The sequence below is a fragment of the Oncorhynchus mykiss genome, chromosome 3 (genome assembly GCF_057628025.1).
Source record: "Oncorhynchus mykiss isolate SJ-2025 chromosome 3, ASM5762802v1, whole genome shotgun sequence".
Lineage (NCBI taxonomy): Eukaryota > Metazoa > Chordata > Actinopteri > Salmoniformes > Salmonidae > Oncorhynchus > Oncorhynchus mykiss.
Window position 1 is genome coordinate 15,281,201 of NC_143024.1, and position 20,158 is coordinate 15,301,358.

At 39.9% G+C, this 20,158-nt stretch overlaps 2 protein-coding genes across 4 annotated transcripts; one reads left to right on the top strand and one right to left on the bottom strand.

Moving 5' to 3' along the window:
* The first annotated feature begins 4,001 nt into the window (after window positions 1-4,001).
* On the top strand, window positions 4,002-6,866 carry LOC110506729 (zymogen granule membrane protein 16-like). Of its 2 annotated transcripts, none has more exons than XM_090221766.1 (5): window positions 4,002-4,119; window positions 4,437-4,454; window positions 4,601-4,653; window positions 4,930-5,083; window positions 5,545-6,866. In XM_090221766.1, the coding sequence occupies exons 3-5, from the start codon at window positions 4,602-4,604 to the stop codon at window positions 5,909-5,911; spliced, it is 573 nt and encodes a 190-aa protein (XP_090077892.1). In that variant the 5' UTR covers window positions 4,002-4,119; window positions 4,437-4,454; window position 4,601; the 3' UTR covers window positions 5,912-6,866. The 2 variants fall into 2 exon arrangements, with proteins under 2 accessions (XP_090077892.1, XP_090077899.1); XM_090221773.1 differs by having other exon boundaries at window positions 4,025-4,122.
* A 3,320-nt stretch (window positions 6,867-10,186) lies between these two features.
* On the bottom strand, window positions 10,187-19,824 carry LOC110507471 (CKLF-like MARVEL transmembrane domain-containing protein 8). Of its 2 annotated transcripts, none has more exons than XM_090221782.1 (4): window positions 19,154-19,824; window positions 12,876-13,049; window positions 11,587-11,706; window positions 10,187-11,318 (listed from the first exon to the last, which is right to left on the bottom strand). In XM_090221782.1, exons 1-4 carry the CDS (start codon window positions 19,283-19,285, stop codon window positions 11,232-11,234), a joined length of 513 nt encoding a protein of 170 aa, XP_090077908.1. In that variant the 5' UTR covers window positions 19,286-19,824; the 3' UTR covers window positions 10,187-11,231. The 2 variants fall into 2 exon arrangements, with proteins under 2 accessions (XP_090077908.1, XP_090077914.1); XM_090221788.1 differs by lacking the exon at window positions 19,154-19,824 and adding an exon at window positions 17,429-17,502.
* Window positions 19,825-20,158: the final 334 nt, after the last annotated feature.

Below are 20,158 nucleotides of genomic sequence, written 5' to 3' on the forward strand. Positions count from 1 at the left end.
TTATAGTTCTTATATTTTACTGTCATAGTAGGACTCCAGAATGTCTACATTTAGTTGACAACAAACTATAGTTATTATATTTTACTGTCATAGTAGGACTCCAGAATGTCCACATTTAGTGGACAACAGATTATAGTTCTTATATTTTACAGTCATAGTAGGACTCCAGAATGTCCACATTTAGTGGACAACAGATTATAGTTCTTATATTTTACTGTCATAGTAGGACTCCAGAATGTCTAGATTTAGTTGACAACAGACTATAGTTCTTATATTTTACATTCATAGTAGGACTCCAGAATGTCCACATTTAGTGGACAACAGATTATAGTTCTTATATTTTACAGTCATAGTAGGACTCCAGAATGTCCACATTTAGTGGACAACAGACTATAGTTCTTATATTTTACTGTCATAGTAGGACTCCAGAATGTCCACATTTAGTGGACAACAAACTATAGTTCTTATATTTTACAGTCATAGTAGGACTCCAGAATGTCCAGATTTAGTTGACAACAGACTATAGTTCTTATATTTTACTGTCATAGTAGGACTCCAGAATGTCCACATTTAGTGGACAACAAACTATAGTTCTTATGTTTTACAGTCATAGTAGGACTCCAGAATGTCTACATTTAGTGGACAACAAACTATAGTTCTTATGTTTTACAGTCATAGTAGGACTCCAGAATGTCTACATTTAGTGGACAACAAACTATAGTTCTTATATTTTACTGTCATAGTAGGACTCCAGAATGTCCACATTTAGTGGACAACAAACTATAGTTCTTATATTTTACAGTCATAGTAGGACTCCAGAATATCCAGATTTAGATGACAACAGACTATAGTTCTTATATTTTACTGTCATAGTAGGACTCCAGAATGTCCAAATTTAGATGACAACACATTATAGTTCTTATATTTTACAGTCATAGTAGGACTCCAGAATGTCTAGATTTAGATGACAACAGACTATAGTTCTTATATTTTACTGTCATAGTAGGACTCCAGAATGTCCACATTTAGTTGACAACAAACTATAGTTCTTATATTTTACAGTCATAGTAGGACTCCAGAATGTCCACATTTAGTTGACAACAAACTATAGTTCTTATATTTTACTGTCATAGTAGGACTCCAGAATGTCCATATTTAATGGACAACAGATTATAGTTCTTATATTTTACTGTCATAGTAGGACTCCAGAATGTCTACATTTAGTGGACAACAAACTATAGTTCTTATATTTTACTGTCATAGTAGGACTCCAGAATGTCTAGATTTAGTTGACAACAAACTATAGTTCTTATATTTTACTGTCATAGTAGGACTCCAGAATGTCCAGATTTAGATGACAACAGACTATAGTTCTTATATTTTACAGTCATAGTAGGACTCCAGAATGTCTAGATTTAGTTGACAACAGACTATAGTTCTTATATTTTACTGTCATAGTAGGACTCCAGAATGTCTAGATTTAGATGACAACAGACTATAGTTCTTATATTTTATTGTCATAGTAGGACTCCAGAATGTCCACATTTAGTTGACAACAGACTATAGTTCTTATATTTTACAGTCATAGTAGGACTCCAGAATGTCCACATTTAGTGGACAACAAACTATAGTTCTGTCACACCCTGACCATAGTTTACTTTGTATATTTCTTTGTTGTGGTTGGTCAGGGTGTGATCTGAGTGGGCATTCTATGTTACATGTCTAGTTTGTCTAGTTCTATGTTCGGCCTGATATGGTTCTCAATCAGAGGCAGGTGTTCGTCATTGTCTCTGATTGGGAACCATATTTAGGTAGCCTGGGTTTCACTGTGTGTTTGTGGGTGATTGTTCCTGTCTATGTGTTTTCACCAGAGAGGGCTGTTTAGGTTTTCGTTACGGTCTTTATTTTGTAGTGTTTGTATTGATTCGTGTTTTACGTTTGTTTATTAAAACATGGATCGCAATCTACACGCTGCATTTTGGTCCGACTCTCCTTCTCATACAGAAAACCGTTACAAGTTCTTATATTTTACAGTCATAGTAGGACTCCAGAATGTCTACATTTAGTGGACAACAGATTATAGTTCTTCTATTTTACAGTCATAGTAGGACTCCAGAATGTCCAGATTTAGTGGACAACAGACTATAGTTCTTATATTTTACTGTCATAGTAGGACTCCAGAATGTCCACATTTAGTGGACAACAGATTATAGTTATATTTTACAGTCATAGTAGGACTCCAGAATGTCTACATTTAGTTGACAACAAACTATAGTTCTTATATTTTACTGTCATAGTAGGACTCCAGAATGTCCAGATTTAGTTGACAACAGACTATAGTTCTTATGTTTTACTGTCATAGTAGGACTCCATAATGTCCAGATTTAGTTGACAACAGATTATAGTTCTTATGTTTTACTGTCATAGTAGGACTCCAGAATGTCCAGATTTAGTTGTTTTGGTCAATAGAGATGAATTACATACATCTTCATGTGAACTAACTACTGTACACAGAACGATATAAACGTAACATAAAATGTTGGTCCAATGTTTCATGAGCTGAAATAAAAGATCCCAGAAATGTTCCATACGCACAAAAAGCGTATTTCTCTAAAATGTTGTGCACAAATGTGTTTACATCCCTGTTAGTGAGCATTTCTCCTTTACCAAGATAATCCATCCATGTGACAGGTATGGCATATCAAGAAGCTGATTAAACAGCATGATCATTATACAGATGGGGACAATAAAAGGCCCCTCTAAAATGTGCAGTTTTGTGACACGACACAATGTCACTGATGTCTCAGGTTTTGAGGGAGTGTGCCATTGGCATGCTAAATTCAGGAATGTCCACCAGAGCTGTTGTCAGATAATTTAATGTTAATTTCTCTAGTATAATCCGCCTCCAGCTTTGTTTTTAGATAGTTTGGCAGGATGTCCAACCGGCCCCACAACCACAGACCACGTGTGGGCGAGCGGTTTGCTGATGTAAAACATTGTGAACAGAGAGCCCCATGGTGGCGGTGAAGTTATGGTATGGCCAGGCATAAGCTATGGACAACGAACACAATTGCATTTTATCGATGGCAATTTGAATGCACAGAGATACCGTGACAAGATCTTGAGGCCCATTGTCGTGCCATTCATCCGCCGCCATCACATGTTCCAGCATGATAATGCACGGCCCCATGTCGCAAGGATCTGTACACAATTCCTGGAAGCAGAAAAGTCCCAGTTCTTCCATGGCCTACATACTCACCAGACACGTCACCCACTGAGCCTGTTTGGAATGCTCCGGATCAATGTGTACGACAGCGGTAGTAATAAGTGCTTTCATTTTGCCATTTTGCCATCTGTATACAAACTTTAATTTTCTCACTTTGTAGCTTCTACTGATTTTTATCTGGTTAATCTGCAGAATATGAAATCAGATTGTTTTCCTGTAGTAACATGAACAGGTTGCCAGTGATTTAATGAAGATGTGAATATTGTAACAGACTAAAGAAAACATTGGACGATAATGGAGACAAAAAAAATGTCTCATCTGCCCCTCTAGAATTACATATAAATACATCTACTGAAACAAATATTCTACAATAAAATACTGTAGGTATTTGAGCAAACCAATGAACAAACCATCCTGTTAATGACCAGCTCCACTTGTCTTTTTCAGCGTGTTAATGTTTAAAGGGAAGGAGTTCCTCTTGGTGTAATAAAACAACTGAAGATTGGGAGACTGATTTTGAGCGATTTTCGTACACATTCATACGATGTTGGTATATTATTTTAATTGTTCGGTTGTTAGATTGTATCTTTTTTTTATCCCTATTTCAGATCATTAATTTGTTACAATTCAAAAGAACACAATTATTATTTCCCCATAGTACTTCCTTGATACTCCCTCCCAAAGTAGCCTCGACCAATTAGAAAACAATGTCTGACTTCTCAATAGTGACTGACTAAAGGTGTTCCTTGTCATGCTCCTTCCATCTAGAACTGATGGAATGTTCAGCAGGTATAAATGCAGTTCTTAGAGGAAGCAGTAGACTAGAAGGACCTGGCAGAGACAGAGAGACAAGAAGTTTTCAGAGGTTTTCACACACATCTCAAGATAGCACTGTGGTAACTACACAACTAACTAAATAGAAAATGTGCACTTGTTTTTAATGCATAATACTGGTGTGGGAAATGTTATGAAGTTAATACTCATTATCTCTTGGTACTTGGGCACAAACATTTTGGCCCTTTTCCCATTAAATTAAAATGTAATGATCTGACATTATTTTAATGTGACAGTAGCTTAGCACTGCAAGAGTGATTGTAGTAAACAAGAGTAGGTTCAACTTTTTAGAGCTGTTTTATAACATTTCACATTCAACAATGGTTTGTTGTTTGTTACATCACAATTCAAAATGTTATTTTCTTTTCCCTCCTAGGAAACACTGACCTGACAGGTAAAATGACTTATTTGTTTTGACAAACTACTATGAAAAACATTATTAACTACATTATTTCAAGTTTTACCATTTAAAGTGAAACGGAATGAGAGTAAAATTGACTGAAATTAAAGGTCTTAAGTGTTGATGCCTCACTTTTGCAGAATGTTCTTAATCCTGGTTGTCACAATGTTCTTGGCTGGCTGCTTGGCTTTGCGTGAGTTATAAAAATACAATTCTGAATTATAATGATTAAATAATAGCTTTTGTGCTTTCACCAATTTGTCTTTTTCAGTTAGACTTAGGAGTTCTTCTTTGAGACATAAACTGATGGATTAAATCATTGCAGAATGTACTTTAGTTAATTCATCTGCACTTTATTCATAATGTCAAGATCTTTCAGAAATGTGTTGTTAAAAATAAAATGATGTATATATAAATATGTATTATTAATATAGTAAATATAGTAAACATATTGGCCATGTTATTTTAGCCATCAAAGATCCCTACTCGTATTCCTCTGCGGTGGGTCAGGGAGGTGGCACCCCATTTGCTTCCTACGGTGAGGGGCGCATTACGGGAGTCAGAGTGTGGGAGAACAACAACTACTACTACTACTACTACAACAACAACGCCTACATCAGTGGGTGAGTAGACCCTGACCCATGAACAGACACCACTGACTCAGTCCAACTACACTACCCAACAAACACCACTGACTCAGTCCAACTACACTACCCAACATTCACCACGACTTAGTCCAACTACCCAACATTCACCACGACTTAGTCCAACTACACTATCCAACAAACACTCTTTCTTTCTTTCTTTCTTTCTTTCTTTCTTTCTTTCTTTCTTTCTTTCTTTCTTTCTTTCTTTCTTTCTTTCTTTCTTTCTTTCTTTCTTTCTTTCTTTCTTTCTATCTTTATTTATTTATTTGTTGTGTTTATTACATATTCAGTACATGACCAAACAATAGTGTTATCGTATCTAACCCAGAGTACAATGTAAAATGTAATTCCTTGATATTCTCTGATGCTACCTGCTGTCTCGGTCTGAATGTGCCTTATCAAAACACAACCGACGTGAAAATCTTCCTCTGTTTTAGGTTCCAGCTGAGATACGGCAACACCTGGTCTCCTGTGTTCGGTAACGAAGTGGGTGAAAAGCAGGAGATGGATCTGTTTAATGATGAGGCCATCGTTGAGGTGTCTGGGAAGTACAACCCAGCAGACTACATCTGCTACCTGGTGTTAACCACCAACATGGGGCGCACTCTGTCAGCCGGCATGCCCAACCAAGTCTCCTTCAACTTCTACCCATCCAACATGGGCAATGAGCTGAGGATCCTCAGCGGTCGCTTCAACGGTGCTGGAATCACCTCCATCGGAGCCCACTGGGGATTTGTGGACATGGAAGGGGCTGGAAACAGTACTCTGGAAACAGCACTGGAAACAGTAACTCCTATTTATTAGGGGAAAAAAGTATGTCTTGCTCTTTGGGATGGTATCCCAGATACAGATTAAGCCTAGTCCTGGACTAGTTACTTTCAATGGAGATTCTCCATTCAACATGCTTTTTAGTCCAGGAGTAAACTTAATCTGGATCCAGGAAACTGGCCTTATATGTTGGACGGATGTTTGACATAGACGCTGACAGAACTGTTTTTTTATATCACTATCTGATGGGGGCTTCATGTGTCACGCCCTGACCTTAGATCAGGGTGTGATTTGGGTGGTCATTCTATGTTCTTTATTTCTATGTTTTGGGTTTCTATGTTTTGGTTCTCAATCAGGGACAGCTGTCTATCGTTGTCTCTGATTGGGAATCATACTTAGGCATCATGTTTTGCCACCTTAGGTTGTGGGATGCTGTTTTTTGTTAGCTCTGTGTAGCCTACTGAACGTGACGTTTTGTTGTTTTGTTTGGTGTTCGGATTCAATAAAGAATCATGAACACGTACCACGCTGCACCTTGGTCCACTTCTTCAGGACGAGCGTTAATTCATGATCATTTAAACTGAATTGAATGTTTAGAATGTGTAATTTTTGAGGTGATCCCTGACTTGAAGCAGTACAAAAATACATCTAAACATTCAAATTCATTCAGTTTATATTCTCATGATGTAACGCTCGTCGGAAGAAGTGGACCAAGGTGCAGCGTGGTACGTGTTCATGATTCTATATTAAGCGCCCATCAGATAGGGATATTAAACAGTCCTATCAGAGTGAGTCACAGACCACATGCGCCACATGGGATTTAAAGGATTAGTTATACCTTTGATTAATTGAACAATCAAATATTATGGGGAGATAATAGTGTTTCAGGGTGTTTCACCTTCACTATTTTATACACGCTGCATTTGTTATTTGTTGATCCTTTTCTGCTACATCTGCTTCTGGACATTTTAATAAAAAGCATATCTTTAAATCACTATATTTCATTTTATTCCTTTTGATAAGCATATACATACAGTAGTGACCAGAAGCTACAATAAGCTTAACGAACCCTACCTCAATGGTGTCAACAAGGAACTACATTTATAACAGCAACGCCTATTCAATAGTAATGAAGGGGAAAAAATGGATAGTTACATATCGGGATATTGTTTTCCACAATATACCATGTCGTATCGCATCAACAATATCAAATTATTATTTTTGTGTTAGTTGGCTGTCTGCACTAAAACTCTTATTTTCCTTCATAGACTGTTCTCCATTTTCATTTGAAATAGAAAGCATATTTTTGGGGGGCAATTTCCATTACTTTCTCATGCTTTCTAGTCTCTCTGCCACAGACATATAGTGAACAATATGTTTGGAACATCGCAACACAATAAAATCACAGTAGAGAATCGTAATACATAATACATAATATTGTATCGTGAGGTCACTGGCTATTCCCAGCGCTACTATCCAACACACCCATAATGTATAATAATAGACATAATGTATAATACACCCATAATGTCTGGAACGAATATCCGCCATACCCATTCATAACATCAAACATTTTGTCTATGAAGTCTGCTCTCCTTCTAGTCTGGCATTGCAAGACAAGCTGCATAGTGTTTAAGTTAAAGCTACAGTCTGAGATTTGGGAAGCTGTTCAATGTTCAGCTGTATACCAAAACAAGTGATGGGATGGGACACCACTTTGTTACGAATCACAGACTGTAGCTTTAACTGTGTGGTTGGTCTAGATTAGACAGTTTGATAGATGGGGCTTATACAGTATATGCATGGTTCAACAGTCAAAGCTGCTTAACTAGTTTTGGTGAGATAAAAATACCTTTTCTAATTTCATTCTATTGACTTTGTTATACAGAATAAGTCTGTGGTTCATTGAAACATTGTCTTAGTCCCAGTAAATTCGAGCTAATTTGAGGAACAGCCACCGATTTAAAATGGGGCAAGAATTATATGGATTTTTGCTATTTGTATTTAGTGTAATGTGGATGATACTGCAATGGGATGGTTGCAAATCTTAAAGACATGATGTGTGATTTTTTAAATTATAGTTGTTAAACCATGAACAATGCTACATTATAGCTTATTATAGAGCCTAAAATGTTAGCTTGACTACTGCTTCACTACTGTATATTCAGACCAGAATCACTAATCTGAGTAAATGTATCCCCCTGTATAGGACCCTCAAGGCATCACAAAGCACAACCTGCACAACATTTCAAATGATGTACAGTAGGTGTTTTTGACAAGTTTTCATTGTATATGTACTGAACAACAACAAAAAACTCAACATGTAAAGTGTTGGTCCCATGTTTCCCAGAACTTTTCCACACACACAAAAAGCTTATTTCTCTCATTTGTTTTGTTTACATTGGTTAGTGAGCATTTCTCCTTTGCCAAGACAGGTGTGGCATATCAAGAAGCTGATTAAACAGCATGATCATTACACAGGTGCACCTTGCACTGGGGACAATAAAAGGCCACTCTAAAATGCAGTTTTGTCACACAACACAATGCAACAGATGTCTCAAGTTTTGAGGGAGAGTGCAATTGGCATGCTGACTGCATGAATGTCCATGAGCGCTGTTGCCAGAGAAGTTCATTTCTCTACCATAACCGCCTCCAACATCGTTTTAAAGAATTTGGCAGTACTTCCATAAGCGCAGACCATATGTAACCACGCCAGCCCAGGACCTCCACATCTGGCTTCTTCACCTGCGGGATTGTCTTAGACCAGCCACCCAGACAGGAACTGTGGGTTTGCACAACCAAATAATTTCTGCACAAACTGTCAGAAACCGTCTCAGGGAAGCTCATCTGCGTGCTCGTTGTTCTCACCAGGGTCTTGACCTGACTGCAGTTTGGCGTCGTAACCGACTTCAGTGGGCAAATGCTCACCTACGATGGCCACAGGCACGCTGGAGAAGTGTGCTCTTCGCGGATTAATCTGTTTCAACTATACCGGCCCGATGGAGACAGCGTGTATGATGTTGTGTGGGTGAGTGGTTTTCTGATGTCAACATTGTGAACAGAGTGCCGCATGGTGGCAGTGGGGTTATGGTATGGGCAGGCATAAGCGGACAATGAACACAATTCCATTTTTATCAATGGAAATTTGAATGCACAGATATACCGTGACGAGATCCTGAGGACCATTTTTGTGCCATTCATCCACCGCCTTCACCTCATGTTTCAGCATGATAATGCACAGCCCCATGTCGCAAGGGTCTGTACGCAATTCCTGGAAGCTGAAAATGTCCTAGTTCTTCCATGGTCTGCATACTCACCAGACATGTCCCCCATTGAGCATGTTTGGAATGCTCTGGACCGGCGTGTACAACGGCGTGTTCCAGTTCCCGCCAATATCCAGCAACTTCACACAGACATTGAAGAGGAGTGGGACAACATTCCACAGTCCACAATCAACGGCCTGATCAACTCTGTTGCATGAGGCAGATGGTGGTCACACCAGATACGGACTGGTTTTCTGATCTACACCCCTACTTTTTTTTTTGGTATTTGTGACCAACAGGTGTATATCTGTATTCTCAGTCATGTTAAATCCATAGATTAGGGTCTAATTTATTTATTTAAATTGACTGAATTCCTTATATGAACTGTAACTCTGTAAAATATTCTAAATTGTTGCATGCTGCATTTATATTTTTGTTCAGTGTAGCTGACTCCTAGCTAGCTAAACAATGAACCATAATCCCAACTCATGACGTTACTACCCTGCATGAATCTGCAGGTAGCTAACCAACCAGGTTCAATGTTAGCTAGCCAAGCAAATGGCTCTGCGATACGAATAGTAAGATTATACATGTAACATAAGCTAGCTAGCCAGCCAGCTAACATTAGCTAGCTAGCAGTACACTTTAACTTGAAATTATAACACTTTCTTACCCATATACATGAACGCGTCTCCTGCATTGGACACGTCTCCTGTCATGGATGCCATGGTTGCCCTAAATTTGAAGATGTAATCCGGAGACAGGTGTTTTCTCCATCTCCTTAGCTATCATACTGGAATTCCACTTACCTCAGTCCTCCAGAAAGTGGAGAGCAACACTTATACAGTTTTACTACGCAATACTTAAAAAGAAAAAGCTGCGTTAGACACGATTACCAACACATACTGACCAGCTCAAATAGACAGACGCGTGCTAAATGGCAGACCAATCCAAACTCATCTCTTGGTATGTCACTTCCACTCATTATCTCAGCCAATCATGGCTGGCAAGAAGGTTGCTGTCTTTTCTGTGGCTAAACCAACTAGGCTTGCAATTTAAATGTTTTATTTGTATTTACAGATGGCATACAAGTTTGTTATTAAGGCACATGAAATTTCACAAGTTCGAGTAGGCATTTCCACCAAAAAAAGCCTTTTGAAAAAAAAAATGTCTAATTGAAAAGGTACTCCTGTGAAGTACGCCAAGTTTCCTGAACCTGGACACATAATAATTATCAAAAAGAGAATTGACTGTAATGTTCTTCATCAGCCCTGTTTCTTAGCCTTGTATTGTGGCACCATCTAGTGTGGGACAACATTACTGTCCAATCCATTTTAATACTGGAGTCAAAGCTTTGATCTCCAGCTTCAGAAAAATAGAATAGGTTATTAGCCTATGCAAAATGTGTATATAATGCACATAAAATATACAGGTCGAACAGAATGCAAATCTGTATAAAAGTAATGGGATTCAGCAAATGACAAACTCTTCCCAACAGATGCATATCTGTATTTCCAGTTATGTGAAATCCATAGATTAGGGCCTAATGAATTTATTTCAATTGACTGATATCCTTATATGAACCATAACTCAGTAAAATCTTTTAAATAGTTGCATGTTGCATTTACATTTTTGTTCAGTGTAGCAGACTCCTATTAGTGAAATGTATTATTCGTATATGATCATTATTTTGAATTATCAAAAAGAGAATTGACTGTAATGTTCTTCATCAGCCCTGTTTCTTAGCCTTGTATTGTGGCACCATCTAGTGTGGGACAACATTACTGTCCAATCCATTTTAATATTGGAGTCAAAGCTTTGATCTCCAGCTTCAGAAAAATAGAATAGCCACTTTGTTAGCTTCAGTCATTTTCATCCAAATGTATTTTTTTTAAACTCATGAGTGAATAAGAAGTAAAAACACCACTGAGGTTCAGGGTCTGTCAGTCCAACAGATGAAACACACCATAACTCTAAAATAACAGAAATATAACAGAAATTAAATAGAGAAATGCATTCCAAAGGGAAGGAGTGGTTGTTGCATTCTTCATGCGTTCCATAACGGATATACTTTAGCTGTCCTTTGTGAGTGGTCATTGTTCCTCATCCCTTGATCTCCACGATTTAAAACTTAAATATGTACTTCCTGCATAGCAGAGCGTGACCAGGAAGGCAAAGAACTGAAAAACAGACATATGAAAACATGAAAATTCAGTACAATACTGGGTATGAGTTGAGTAGACTTAAATGGACCAAATAGACATCATTCTGGATGGTACACAGTGGCATCATACATCTCTTATCTGACTTGTAGGCATATATTTATCATTTTAATATTGTATAATTTAATATCGCTGTAATCATAAATACTCAGTCATATTTGTGGTATATTTTCACAGTTGGCGTGATTTAAATGTCTGTCTGGGAGTTCTAAGGTGGTTTTCTTACTGTGGATGCTACCCAGCAGTTGTAGTTATGGCGTCCCTTAACAGCATGGCTGATTGAGGCTGCGTCCACTGCTGCTGCCACCACATACATCACTGTAGCACTACTGTTGAAGAACAGGCCCTGTAGAACACCACATACATCACTGTAGCACTACTGTTGAAGAACAGGCCCTGTAGAACACCACATACATCACTGTAGCACTACTGTTGAAGAACAGACCCTGTAGAACACCACATACATCACTGTAACACTACTGTTGAAGAACAGGCCCTGTAGAACACCACATACATAACTGTAGAACTACTGTTGAAGAACAGACCCTGTAGAACACCACATACATCACTGTAGCACTACTGTTGAAGAACAGACCCTGTAGAACACCACATACATCACTGTAGCACTACTGTTGAAGAACAGGCCCTGTAGAACACCACATTCATCACTGTAGCACTACTGTTGAAGAACAGACCCTGTAGAACACCACATACATCACTGTAACACTACTGTTGAAGAACAGACCCTGTAGAACACCACATACATCACTGTAACACTACTGTTGAAGAACAGACCCTGTAGAACACCACATACATCACTGTAGCACTACTGTTGAAGAACAGGCCCTGTAGAACACCACATACATCACTGTAGCACTACTGTTGAAGAACAGGCCCTGTAGAACACCACATACATCACTGTAGCACTACTGTTGAAGAACAGACCCTGTAGAACACCACATACATCACTGTATCACTACTGTTGAAGAACAGACCCTGTAGAACACCACATACATCACTGTAGCACTACTGTTGAAGAACAGACCCTGTAGAACACCACATACATCACTGTAGCACTACTGTTGAAGAACAGACCCTGTAGAACACCACATACATCACTGTAGCACTACTGTTGAAGAACAGACCCTGTAGAACACCACATACATCACTGTAGCACTACTGTTGAAGAACAGACCCTGTAGAACACCACATACATCACTGTAGCACTACTGTTGAAGAACAGACCCTGTAGAATGACAACAACAGGATTCCTGGCTGTCTCAGATACTGTAGGCTAGTACACATTATAGAATGGTTTCATTTGATCACATTCATAAAGACTTGGTTCATCTATTTGCTCTCTCCCCCAAAACCATCAAGGCAGTTAACTCCATTGGTTTTATGTTACATAAATAGTCCACAATTATTCAATTACTAGATTTATAATAAACAACCTCAATCACTCAAGTTTCAAATAATGTGCTGTTGTATTATGTGTCGTAGTATGTGTCATACCACAGTTGTCCAGGGGACCTGAGGGATCCTGTTGTAAGCCATGGTCAGGAAGATGATGAGGAAGATGACCGTCAGGACCCAGTACAAGATGGCCACAAACATGACCCACCCAAAGGCAGACACACGGAAGTACTCCGTCCCTGCTATCAGCATCCATACCAGCAGACCAAACACCTGAGGGGACAGGGAAGCATATAGCCAGCTTTCCAAATGGTATCCTATTCCATTTGTAGTGCACTACTTTTGAACAGGGCCCAAAGGGCTCCAGTAGAAAGTAGTGCACTATACAGGGAATAGCACACATAGTCAGTGATGGCTGTGGTCTGGTAGTGTCTACCGTATCATGTATTGAAATGCATTTGCTGTGCCTATCTTGAAGGCATACTGTAGAAAGACATTATAATGAAAGGAAATAATATAGCCTAAATCAAATCAAATCATATGCACAGGATCCAGTGCAGTGTAGAGGGATATGCTGCAAACTCTCATCTTAAACAGTACAACAGCTATACAAAGTATAACATAATTGCCAAGTGATTTTTCATAGTTTGTATTTCTGGAACCGAAATTAAACCCGCAGCTGACTGACACCTATCTGATCTGATCATTCTTTCAGAATGCCGTCACACATTGATCATGATAAATCTATAGATGCAGATTGTTATACTGCGTGCTACTGTAAATAATGGGAAGTTTTGTCCTCTGTTGCACTGCAAACCTCCCTTCCTGTTATTAAAAGAAAATAATGTTTCATTGGTTGCTTCATGTCACAGGAAAAAATAATGTCTGGCCTAAGTGGAAGAGGAGGCTCTTTTGGTCACATTCTCCTCTGATGCTGGAAGGAAAATGGACAATGAAACTGACCTTGTTTTTTAAGCAACTTCCCTTTCCAGAGCAAAATAAAACACTGTACTGAGAACCAATGTCTGTCTACACAGAAAGTATTCTATATTACAGAAAGTATTCCATATTACAGAAAGTAGTCTATATTACAGAAAGTATTCTATATTACAGAAAGTTATCTATATTACAGAAAGTAGTCTATATTACAGAAAGTAGTCTATATTACAGAAAGTATTCTATATTACAGAAAGTAGTCTATATTACAGAAAGTAGTCTATATTACAGGAAGTAGGTTGACATTATGGTCATTTTCTCCAGTTATATTTCCTTGAAAAATGTGAAATAATTGAATCTTCAGTTCAGTGCAGTGTTCAATACAATGTCATGTCACCATCTGTGAAAAAACGTCATACAGGTCATTAGCCTATGCAAAATGTGTATAAAATGCACATAAAATATACAGGTCGAACAGACTGGAAATCTGTATAAAAGTAATGGGATTCAGGAAATGACAAACTCTTCCCTTTATCAGAACTAATTGTGCCCCTATGATAAGGGTACAATTAGCCATGTGATACAAGGTATGAACAATCTAAAATGTCTGATCTTCATAATGTGTTTAATTTGTTTAATCAACAAAGCGGTATTGATTCCCTCCATGAATTCTGATGGCAGTTATTGTGAGAAAGATGGCAAAAGCCACTGCCAAAGTGATTTCAATAAATTATTACATCAAACTTGGACACAAATATGTTTGTGTTGTAGTTAGGACATCACCCTCTGCAACTGGATCCTGAACTGAGGGGTAGAGCACAGACTGTGAGGATTGGCAACAACACCTCCTCTACACTGACTCTTAACTCAGGGGCCCCCCAGGGGTGTCCTCAGTCCTCTGCTGTACCCCCCTGTTCATCCACAACTGCGTGGCTTTGCGCGACACCAACTCCCTCATGAACTTTGCTGACGACAACATGGTTGTGTGCCTGATAACCAACAACAATGAGTCAGCCTATGAGGAGGATGTAAGTGAACTGGCATTGACAACAACCTCTCCCTCAAAGTCAGCAAAACAAAGGAGTTAATTGTTAACTTCAGGAAGCAGGGATGTGAACATGTCCCGATCCACATCAACCGGACTGCAGTAGAGAGAGTCACTAGTTTTAAGTTCCTCAGTTTCCACATCACCTAGGACGTGTCATGGACCAACACCACCACCCCTGTTGTCAAGAGGGCACAACAGAATGCCGCCCCGGGTCCTCTCCAAATACTAGCCCTGCACCATCAAGAATGTCCTGACCGGTTGCATCACGGCTTGCTGTTTGGGGTTTTAGGCTGGGTTTCTGTACAGCACTTTGAGATATCAGCTGATGTACGAAGGGCTATATAAATACATTTGATTTGATTTGATTTGGTACGGGAATTGTTCCCTATACGACCGCAAGGCCCTCCAGCGGGTGGTGAAGACGGCCCAGTACATCATGGGACCGTGGTCTCACCCATCCAGTACATCTACTTGAAACAGTGCCTGAGGAAGTCATGCAGCATCATCCAGGACCCCACACACCCCAGCCACAAGCTGTTCTCTCCCTCCCTTAACATCTGGCAGACGGTCAGAGCATGAGGTCTGATACCAACAGGCTCAGAGACAGTTTCTATATACAAGCCATCAGACTGTTGAACAATTGAACTGGACTGACCACCTGCTCTGATTCTCCTCACCTTAGCACACATGCACTCACTCATGCACACGCCCATATAGACGTACACACATTTACATTCATGCTAAACACTGACATCACAACTCAGAGCATGCGCAGACCAGCTGGCTGGTGTGTTTACGGACATATTCAATCGCTCCCTATCCCAATGTGCTGTCCCCACATGTTTCAAGATGGCCACCATTGTTCCTGTACCCAATAATGGAAAGGTAACTGAACTAAATGACTATCGCCTCGTAGCACTCACCTCTGTCATCATGAAGTGCCTTGAGAGACTAGTCAAGGATCATATCACCTCCATCTTACCTGTCACCCTAGACCCACTTCAATTTGCTTACCGCCCCAATAGGTCCAAAGACGATGCAATCGCCATCACACTGCACACTCCCATCTGGACAAGAGGAATACATATGTAAGAATGCTGTTCATTGACTAAAGCTCAGCATTCAACACCATAGTACCCTTCCAGCTCATCATTGAGCTCGAGGCTCTGGGTCTGAACCCCGCCCTGTGCAACTGGGTCCTGGACTTCCTGATGGGCCACCCCCAGGTGGTGAACGTAGGAAACAACACTTCCACTTCGCTGATCCTCAACACTGGGGCCCCTCAAGGTTGCGTACTCAGCCCCTTCCTGTACTCCCTGTTCACCCATGACTGCGTGGCCAAGCACGCCTCCAACTCAATCATCAAGTTTGCAGATGACACTACAGTGGTAGGCTTGATTACCAACAACAACGAGACAGCCTACAGGGAGGGGGTGAGGGCTCTGGGAGTGTGGTGTCAGGAAAACAACCTCTCACTCAATGTCAACAAAACAAAGGAGATGATCGTGGACTTCAGGAAACAGCAGAGGGAGCACCTCCCTATCCAAATCGACGGGACAGCAGTGGAGAAGGTGGAAAGTTTTACGTTTCTCTGTGTACACATCACTGACAATTTGAAATGGTCCACCCACACAAACAGTGTGGTGAAGAAGGCGCAATAGCTTGTCACCTAAAACCCTTACAAACTTTTACAGATGCAGAATTGAGAGAATCCTGTCAGGATGTATCACCGCCTGGTATGGCAACTGTACCGCCCACAACCGCAGGGCTCGCCTTCAGGACACCTACAGTACCCAATGTCACAGGAAGTCCAAAAAGACCATCAAGGACAACAACCACCCGAGCCACTGCCTGTTCACCTCTCTATTATCCAGAATGCGAGGTCAGTACAGGTGCATCAAAAGTGGGACCGAAAGACTGAAAAACAGCTTCTATCTCAAGGCCATCAGACTGATAAATAGCCACCACTAACACAGAGAGGCTGCTGCCTACATACAGACTTCATTGGCAACTTTAATAAATGGAACACTAGCCACTTTAATAATGTCACATTAATAATGTTTACATATCTTGCATTACTCATCTCATATGTACAGTGCCTTGCAAAACTATTCATCCCCTGGCGTTTTTCCTATTTTGTTGCATTACAACCTGTAATTTAAATAGATTTTTATTTGGATTTCATGTAATGGACATACAAAAAATAGTCCAAATTGGTGAAGTTAATAATTAAAAATTGAAAAGTGGTGCATGCATATGTATTCACTCCCTTTACTACGAAGCCCCTAAATTAGATCTGGTGCAACCAATTACAGTTGAAGTCGGAAGTTTACATACACTTAGGTTGGAGTCATTAAAACTCGTTTTTCATCCACTCCACAAATGTCTTGTTAAGAAACTATAGTTTGGGCAAGTTGGTTAGGACATCTACTTTGGGCATGACACAAGTAATTTTTCCCCAAAAATGTACAGACAGATTATTTCACTTATAATTCACTGTATCACAATTCCAGTGGGTCAGAAGTTTACATACACTAAATTGACTGTGCCTTTAAACAGCTTGGAAAATTCTAGAAAATTATGTCATGGCTTTAGAAGCTTCTGATAGGCTAATTGACATTATTTGAGTCAATTGGAGGTGTACCTGGGGATGTATTTCAAGACCTACCTCCAAACTCAGTGCCTCTTTGCTTGACATCATCGGAAAATGAAAAGAAATCAGCCAAGACCTCAGAAACAAAATTGGAGACCTCCACAAGTCTGGTTCATCCTTGGGAGCAATTTCCAAATGCCTGAAGGTACCACATTCATCTGTACAAACAATAGTACGCAAGTTTAAACACCATGGGGCCACGTAGCTGTCATACCACTCAGGAAGGAGATGTGTTCTGTCCCCTAGAGATGAATGTACTTTGGTGCAAAAAGTGCAAATCAATCCCAGAACAACAGCAAAGGACCTTGTGAAGATGCTGGAGGAAACAGGTACAAAAGTATCTATATCCACAGTAAAACGAGTCCTATATCGACATAACCTGAAAGGCCGCTCATTAAGGAAGAAGCCACTGCTCCAAAACCGACATAAAAAGACAGACTACGGTTTGCAACTGCACATGGGGACAAAGATCATACTTTTTGGAGAAAAGTCCCCTGGTAAGATGAAACAAAAATAGAACTGTTTGGCCATAATCACCATCTTTATGTTTGGAGAAAGAATATGGCACCACAACAAACCTGCCAAGAGAGGGCCGCCCACCAAAACTCACGGACCAAGCAAGGAGGGCATTAATCAGAGAGGCAACAAAGAGACCAAAGATAACCCTGTAAGAGCTGCAAACCTCCACAGAGATAGTAGTCTCTGTCCATAGGACCACTTTAAGTTTACAGAAGAGGGGCCAGAAAAAAAGCCATTGCTTAAAGAAAAAAATAAGCAAACACATTTGGTGTTCACCAAAAGGCATGTGGGCGACTCTCCAAACATATGGAAGAAGGTACTCTGGTCAGATGAGACTAAAATTAAGCTTTTTTGCCATCAAGGTAAATGCTATGACGTAAACCCAACACCTCTCATAACCCCCGAGAACCTCATCCCCACTGTGAAGCATTGGATGTTTTCGTCGGCAAGGACTGGGAAACTGGTCAGAATTGATGGATGGTGCTAAATACAGGATAATTCTTGAGGGGAAGCTGTTTCCGTCTTCCTGAGATTTGAGACTGGGACAGAGGTTCACCATCCAGCAGGACAATGACCCTAAGCATACTGCTAAAACAACACTTGAGTGGTTTATTTAGGGAAACATTTAAATGTCTTGGAATGGCCTAGTCAAAGCCCAGACCTCAATCCAATTGAGAATCTGTGGTATGACTTAAAGATTGCTGTACACCAGCAGAACCCATCCAACTTAATGGAGCTGGAGCAGTTTTGCCTTGAAGAATGAGCAAAAATCAGCCGGATGTGAATCAGGGACTGTAATAATGCCTCTTGCACTGAGATGCAGTGCCTTAGCTCGCATCGCCACTCGGGAGCCCAATTTGCTACACCCGCAATAACATCAACTAAACACATGTATGTGACCAAACAATTTGATTTGATTTTGATTTGCTACCAGACTCTTGTCATACTGCCCAGTTTAAACACTGCCCCCATCCCAACCTTCTCCAGTACAAGTGTAAATATTGGACTATAAAATGTGCTTTCTTGAATTATACTTATGCTACTATAAAATGTTTATTCTGTTCTATTGAGCCATGTAATTTATGTTCGTATTCTTAACCTTTATTATGTCTTATTGTTGTTGCATGGTCTATAAGGAACCTGCAAATAAGCATGTCTTTGGATGATGTACCATGCGTTACCCGTAGCCTACAGCTTGAACCTTGAAACTTGACTACTTACTATTTCTGCGAAAACGAGGAGCCCCGAAGCAGTGCGAAAAAAGTGCCTATCACATGCCAGAGTGGAGGTGGAAAAGTTGTCCGTGCTGCTGCTGGTAGACGTTATCACAGTGCGTGTTGCTGCTCCTTCCATCTTCAATATTAATCTACGGCGTTTGGATCCTGCCCCCCTGAATTATGAAAAAAAATCGTGCTACTCTAATAAAAGGAAGGTGGGAAAGATGGCCATGACGAGTCTTTCCTGAGTAGACGACAATACTTCCACGGAACTCGTTTTTGTTTTATTTTAGATAATAAGATCTATGACCTGTCTGAATGTCATTCTGTCGTCGTATAACAAATCCTACATACAAAGTATGTTCAACATAATTTGGTCAGTTAGGCATACACCATTCCCTAAATGTCACTGAGTTGAGAGTGGTTGCATAAAGAGGAACTTTTTTTGATGATAGGTAAATCAGGCTGCCAGAAAATATTGCCTTTGGTTGGTAATGTTTTGCATAGGGTGCTGTATTTCAGAGGACCTGAGCAGGAACAATCTACAGCCAAAGACTGATGAGAGACCTAGCCAGTAGAATGCTGATTGTAGTTTTGAAACGGAGGTAAAAGTGGAGTAACTGCAGTCGGCTGTCTTATTTTGGATGCAATAATTGCTCCATACTGCAGATATACTGGATTCTAACTGCAGTTATACTGCACTCTGACTGGAATCTTTTTTCGTAAATGCTATGACAGCAGGCAGAGACTCACTTTTAAAGGAGTGCATAATGCAGGTTAGCTGTGGATTATTAATTTACTAAACTGTAGTCGCACTTTTGCTCAAACAGATACTGTACAGTGTGCCTTCTGGTCAAACAGAACAGTGTGTGTTCAGTTAACGACTGTCTAGACCTGCTGGGGCATGTCCAATAAGGACCAGAGTCCTGACCTAATGCATCTTTGCTAAATCAGACAGTTGTTGATGTAGTTTTCAATCATTGATTAGTTACTACTCTCTCCAGTTAGA